Source organism: Equus asinus, chromosome 2, assembly GCF_041296235.1.
Source record: "Equus asinus isolate D_3611 breed Donkey chromosome 2, EquAss-T2T_v2, whole genome shotgun sequence".
In the NCBI taxonomy this organism is placed as follows: domain Eukaryota; kingdom Metazoa; phylum Chordata; class Mammalia; order Perissodactyla; family Equidae; genus Equus; species Equus asinus.
Genome location: NC_091791.1, coordinates 128,095,433 through 128,101,432, shown reverse-complemented (window position 1 = coordinate 128,101,432; position 6,000 = coordinate 128,095,433). Strand labels below are relative to the sequence as shown.

General features: G+C 56.0%; 1 protein-coding gene across 6 annotated transcripts in view; it reads right to left on the bottom strand.

The window, feature by feature from the left end:
• The window catches only part of CELF6 (CUGBP Elav-like family member 6), a 28,106-nt gene continuing 22,106 nt past the window's right edge, over positions 1–6,000 (bottom strand). For 2 of the 6 annotated variants that reach the window (XM_014849706.3, XM_070498749.1), the window contains 10 exons: positions 4,055–4,183; positions 3,868–3,947; positions 3,555–3,698; positions 3,301–3,433; positions 3,068–3,214; positions 2,805–2,867; positions 2,482–2,562; positions 2,252–2,395; positions 1,255–1,410; positions 1–390 (listed from right to left, as the gene is read on the bottom strand). In XM_014849706.3, the coding sequence (XP_014705192.2) occupies positions 1,283–1,410; positions 2,252–2,395; positions 2,482–2,562; positions 2,805–2,867; positions 3,068–3,214; positions 3,301–3,433; positions 3,555–3,698; positions 3,868–3,947; positions 4,055–4,183 (1,049 nt within the window). In that variant the 3' untranslated portion in view covers positions 1–390; positions 1,255–1,282. Of the gene's footprint in view, positions 391–1,254; positions 1,411–2,251; positions 2,396–2,481; positions 2,563–2,804; positions 2,868–3,067; positions 3,218–3,300; positions 3,434–3,554; positions 3,699–3,867; positions 3,948–4,054; positions 4,184–6,000 lie in introns of all 6 variants that reach the window. The other 4 variants (XM_014849707.3, XM_014849704.3, XM_014849708.3 and 1 more) reach the window with 4 other exon arrangements.

The following is a 6,000-nucleotide window of genomic DNA, read 5'->3' as shown; positions in this document are numbered from 1 at the left end:
GTTTTTTTTGTTTGTTTCTTTGTTTTAATTTATATAGATATATATATTCTTAAAAAAGCAATAGTCCTTTGGTCCCTAAACTCTAAGGAATGATATGATTTTCAAAGAAGCAAATCTGGGCCTCCCTTGTGGAGAAGCCCTTGGCACCCCCAAGGCCCTCTGCTGGTTCCCTAGACAGTCAATCCTCAGCCAGCCCCAGTTGTCTTGCCAGCCTGAGCTCTATGCCACAGGCACAAAACAACCCACTCAGATGAAAACAATCCTTCAAGTGGCCTGAGCCCCAGGTGCCGGCCTTGGATCTGATCCACCTCCGTCTGTGGCTGCTCCTTCATGAAGGGCTGCTCAAGCGTTTCTGTGCTTTTCCTTTCCTTTCTTCTCACTCCCCAGTTTCTGTTGTTGGGTATTAATTGGTAAAGAGAGAGGGGAGGAAAAAAGGCAAAATCATTCTGGAGGGCAAGACAAGAATTGCAGCTTGTCCCATCAGTGACATCTTAGGTGAGTGGCTGGACCTCTCCTCCTGAGGAGCAGAGCTCAGCAGGGTTGAGACCACTGATGCCACACCCTGGATCCTGGGCAGATGGCCCCAGCCTGGCACCCCCTCCAGAAGGCTCCCTAGGGTAGCTCAAGTGAGGCAGGGCCATGTGGATCTTCTGAGACAGTAAATCTCTAAAAGTCGTAGGCAGCTGGCCCTGCCAGAAACCTAAAAGAGCTTGTCATCTCCCTCCCCATGGCCCAGCAGGCCCTGCAGATTCTGTTTCTTCCATGTATTTGCTTCTCTCCCCATCCCTATGTTCACTGCCATTGTCCCAGCCCTCACATCTTGTCCTTTCTTTGTTTAAATTCCTCACTGGTTCTCTACCATCTGTAGGATAACGTCCAAACTCATGGCCTTTAAGACCCTTCACAAGCTGGTCCAAACCTACTTTTCTAGTCTCCTTGTCCAAGTCCCTGCCCTTCCCACACATGAGTTCTCTACTCCCATGGCCCCCTACAGCTACCTCTGGAGTAGAACTGGTTGGATCTTGCTGTAATTGTCTCCCCCAGACTGTGAGGGCAGGAGGGTCGTCTAATTTGTCTCAGTCCTTGGATTGAAGGAAAAACACAAGGTCTCCAGCTGAGGATCCCTCTAACTCCTGGCTCTTCCCTCCCAGACTTTTTCAGAGGTGGGTGCCCCCAACATCCCAAAAGGACCATCAAAGCTGAGAGGGCTCCATCACTCAGGCCCCATCTGCCTGGGGTCCACCAAGGACTCACCTTTCTGTGGCTGGTCAGTGAGAGTAGATCAGTAAGGCCGGTTGGCATCTTTGGGCCTCTTTAGCTGGACCTTGAGCCTCTTCATGCCAATTTGAAAGCCATTCATGGCCTGAATAGCTGTCTGGGCACTGGTTGGATTGTCAAAGCTAACAAACCCTAGGGGGTGTGGGCAGAGAGGTTAGCTGGGAACTCTGCCTGGCACAGCCTCCTTTCTGTCTGATCAGCCCCCTCTTCTCTCTGCCCCCTCGGGCCAGTTCCATCAAACATATACCCCTCCACCCTCCACTGTTTGCACACACACATGCACACACGGGCAAGTGGCCTGAGTTTCCTACAGGGATGATTCTTAGAAGGAAAGGAAGGGGGCTGGCCCAGTGGCATAGTGATTAAGTTCACGTGCTCTGCTTTGGCAGCCCAGGGTTCATGGGTTTGGACCCCAGGCGCAGATCATCAAGCACTACACATCAAGCCACACTGTGGCGGCATCCCATATAAAATAGGGGAAGACTGGCACAGATGTTAGCTCAGCAACAATCTTCCTCTCACACACACACAAATTAAAAAAAGAAGGAAAGGAGGCGATTCTGAGTGTGTGTGTGGTGGGGGGGGGGAGGGCAGGCAGTGTGTTGGCTGAAGTGTTTCCCTGTCCTTCCCAGGCATGGGTTGACTCTGGCTGCCTCTACTGCTCCCATTCTGGTCCTCTGAACTGCAGTTGGAGTTGGAGGGGATCCCTGGTCCCAGACCCAGACTCCTCCTGTCCAGGCTAGACTCTAAAGCTTGACCTGGTGGAACATCTTCTAGACACCTGACTTTCCCAGGTGAACCTGAAATAGACTTGTTCCTGGTCTAGGCGTCGCGCCGTCACTGGTCTGCCATGCTGCTTAATGCCATACGGTCAGTTTCTAGGAATCACTGACTTATGGAGGGATAATCTTAGGGTCTGTAGGGGATCTCAAAGTTAGGAGTGGGAGAGGCCCACAGATGGGGCTCAGCTCACCAAAACACTTGCTCTGGTTGGTGGCTCGATCCACAAAGACTTTGGCAGAGACAACAGCTCCAAAGGGTAGGAATGTCTGTATGAGTTCTGCATCACCGAACTCCTGAGGCAGGTGATAGATGAAGAGGTTACAGCCTTCGGGGCCTGCAGGAACAGCAGCAGGCTGGTTCAGGGGAGGGACTCTGAGTCCAGCCCCACCAGGCCCTGATCTCCAGGCCCCTGTCCCTCACCTTCTCTTTGCTGCTGGGGCAGGGCTGAAGGCTGCTGGGGGAAAGCTGTGCTCACGGGGGCATAGGCCGACGGATAGGCTGCTGGAGACAGAGGTGGGAGTGGGCAGCGATCCCCAGGAGCCATCTCCCATCTGCCTAACCACCTTTGACCAATTCAGACTAGTCCACGGTAACCCCCACCCCTAGAGAAGTCGTTCTGGGCCCAGGGGTCGGGGGATGGGAGAGTCGACTCCTCAGAACAGAGCCTAAACCCCCCACGAATCTCCCTATTCCTTTCTGGGGCCCTTCAACCTCCCCCCAGGCCGCGGAGCGCCAAGTGAAACCTGCGTAGTGGTGCATCCCAGCGTAGGCCTGCTGCAGGGGGTCAGCCACGCCGGGACTCTGGGCTGGGGAGAGAGGGGCGTGAGGCCCACGGTGAAGGTGGTCAGGTGGGCAGGGTCGGTGAGAGGCTCAGGGAGTGTGGGAGGTGGAGGGAGCCTGTGAGAAGCAGCAGGCAACGAGGAGTCCCTTCCCAGGGAGGCCGGTTCCCCCTCCCCCACGCTCCCCACTCCATTTCAGGGAGATTTCGGCGGAGCTGGGGGCCCACCTGGGTAAGGGGAGAGCCCATTACTGTAGAGAGTGTCGGAGCCCGGCTGTCCGTTGGTCTGGGGGGTCAGGGGGCCGAATCCATTGACCCCGATGGGCGCCGGAAGACCAGGAAGCGTGCCCGGGCCGCCGCCGGGCGGGGAGCTAGCTGCTGGCGGCGGAGGAGGTCGGAGAGTCAGGCCGCAGCCCCGCGCCGCCCCCTCCCACCGCGGCCCCCTCCCCTGCCCGCAGTACCTGCCGCGGGCAACAGCGGCGCGGCCACCAGGCTGAAGGCCGCCACGTGCTGCATCTGTGCCGCCACTGCGGCCACCGGGCCTAGGCCCGGGCCCTGCGCCGCCGCCAGCAGGGCCGCCTGGTGCTGCAGGATCTTTAAGAGGGAAGAAGGACGGATGTGGAGGGCCCAGCGGCGGGCAGCTGCCCTAGCTCCGACCCTGGCCCGGCACCCCGCCCGCCTACCCGCCCGCGCCCGCCGGGGCCCGGGCACCTACCGCCGTGGTGTAGGCTCCGCAGGCCCCGAGCGGCAGCGGCGCCGGGTGGAAGGCGCCCAGCTGGCCCGCCATCTGCTGCATCCGCCGCAGCGCGCGCTCCCGGTCTGTGTCCGCCAGCTTGACCACGAGGCTGGACGACGCACCCTGGATTGGGCAGGGGACGCCGCGGTGAGTGGTCCAGGCCCCAGCCCTGGCCCTGGGCAGAGCGCCTTGCCCATCAAGCCTTTTCCTGGAGCACCGATTGCATTTGGGGAGGAGGAGCCCGTCCCCACCCCCACTGGCTTCACCCTCGGCCCCCGGCGCCCGCCCTCACCGCCATGGTCCGGCTGCCGTGCAGACTCTGGATGGCCGCCTGAGCTTCCCCCTGACTCCCAAACTTCACAAAGGCACAGCCTGGGGCAGGATAGAGGGATTGGGTGGCTCAGGCCACAGGGGCCAAAGGGTCATGAGGCCCAGAATGAGACAGGGTCACCAGGAAACCCAGGGTCAGCTCATGTCACCTTTACTGGTGCCATCAGGGCTCCGCAAGACGGTGCACTCCTCGATATGGCCGAAGGGCTGGAACAGGCGTCTGACGTCCTCCTCACCCTGCTGCTTCCCCAGCATCCCCACAAACAGCTTTCGGTCCTCTGGGGATAAATCCAGGAGTGACCTGGGGACCCTAAGTCCTCTTGGTCTCCAGAGTACGAGGAGGAGCTCAGGAAGGTAACTCGCCATCATCTAGCTCTGGGAAGAGTGTAGGGAGTGAGAGGGTCCTGGGGCTACAAAGCTGGGTTTCTCTGAGGGGCAGGATGAGTATAGAAAGATCCAGAGGAAAGGAACTCAACCCAGATTTCCATCAGGAAAACCTGGGTCCTGGAAAAACCCAGAGAGACTCATTGCTGCTCTTGTGAAAAGTGATTGAGTCCATATCTCTGGTTGTCTAGAGCCCTATATGCATCTTTTATATGTTTGACCTTTCTGTTCTAAGAATCTGGGAAAGGCTATTTTGGACTGTTTCAGCCCTATTAAGGGGGGGAGGGGGCAGTTTCCTTAGAGAAGGCCTTTGTATTCAGACTGGGTTTGGAGAAGAGAAGTACACCATTGCCAGTCAGCCTGATGGCAGTGGCTAGAATCAATGCCCCTTCTTGCTCAAATCAGGGATGGTTCTGGATCAAAAAACAGTGAAGAAAACAGTTGTCTCATCGTACTGCCTCATCCCCAGACAGCAAGCACTAGAATGATGAATCCCCACACCTAGCACAAACTGAACCTGGGTGTCTCTCCCAAAGGCCTAAAGAGGGCAGAAAGCTTGGGTTCCTGAGCCTTCAACATTAGCGTTTTCCCCACTACACTTGCTGAACCCCTGACCCCTTTTCTTAACTCCTACCTCCACTACCTCATTCACTCACTGAGCTTCCAGGACCCTCCCTGAGCCTTGCTGCCTCCTTTCTGACTTTCCCTGTTCTCCTGCCTTGATCCCTCTCCACCTGTTCATGCTGTGGGAGAACAAGTTCTGCCTGTAGACCAGAACAAGTCTGGCCCCTACTTGTGTCCACTCTTCCTCAGGCAGCAGCAAAGATGCCAGGAAAGGGGCTGAGAGCTAGGCCTGTGTCCCTTGGAGAAAGCTGGAGAGCTGTGGTGGAAACCAGGGCTTAGCTGCACATCTGGCAAGTCAGACCTCAGGAGCACTATTCAGAGCCTGGGAAATAAAGAAGGGCCCAACCTACAGGGCCTGCTGTCAGAGCCCTGCTCCTTTCTGCACCAAGATAAGTCTCTGAATTCAGGATGGGGCTTCATCTTGGTGATACAAGTTGGGAAAGAAGGAGTGGGTGAAAATCTGGCTTTAGGCTTCATCTTCAAGATCCCCGAGCCCAAGAATACCCATCTCAAACTCCTTTACTCCTTGACAAGCTTGGCTAGGCCATTGGGTGTCCTTGGATCCTGAGTGCAAGGGAGACAAGGCTGGTGAGAGTCATAGACTGAAGCCTGGGTGACAGTGAAAAGGAAGAACAGACTGACCAAAGTTAGCAGTGGAGGAAATCTCCAGCAAGGCTAGGCGCATGTCCGTATTTCACCTGCATAGTGTGGGGTTCAGACTAGGCTGCCCTGGGTACCCTGACGTATCTATCTGTCAAGGCTGTGTCTGTGTGGAGGCTGGAGGCTGTGGTTTATATGGGACAGGCAGAGTGTGTTTCAGCAGAATCATGCCCTCTGTCCATAGGATTCCTGCCCAACAATCCTGAGGGGGAAAGGATGGATAATGTACTTGTGGCTGGAATTCTAGAGGAGGTACTGATCGTCTGTGGTGAGAGTGCAATCTGGTGAATGTGCTTCATTTCTAGGAGTGTTAGCAACAGAACAGTGCCCTTGGAACGGGTCATTGGTTTCCTAACCTTTTTTAAAAGCTTTGGAATTCATTGTTCTAATAAAAATATTAGGATGAAGCTAAAAATATAACAGAAAA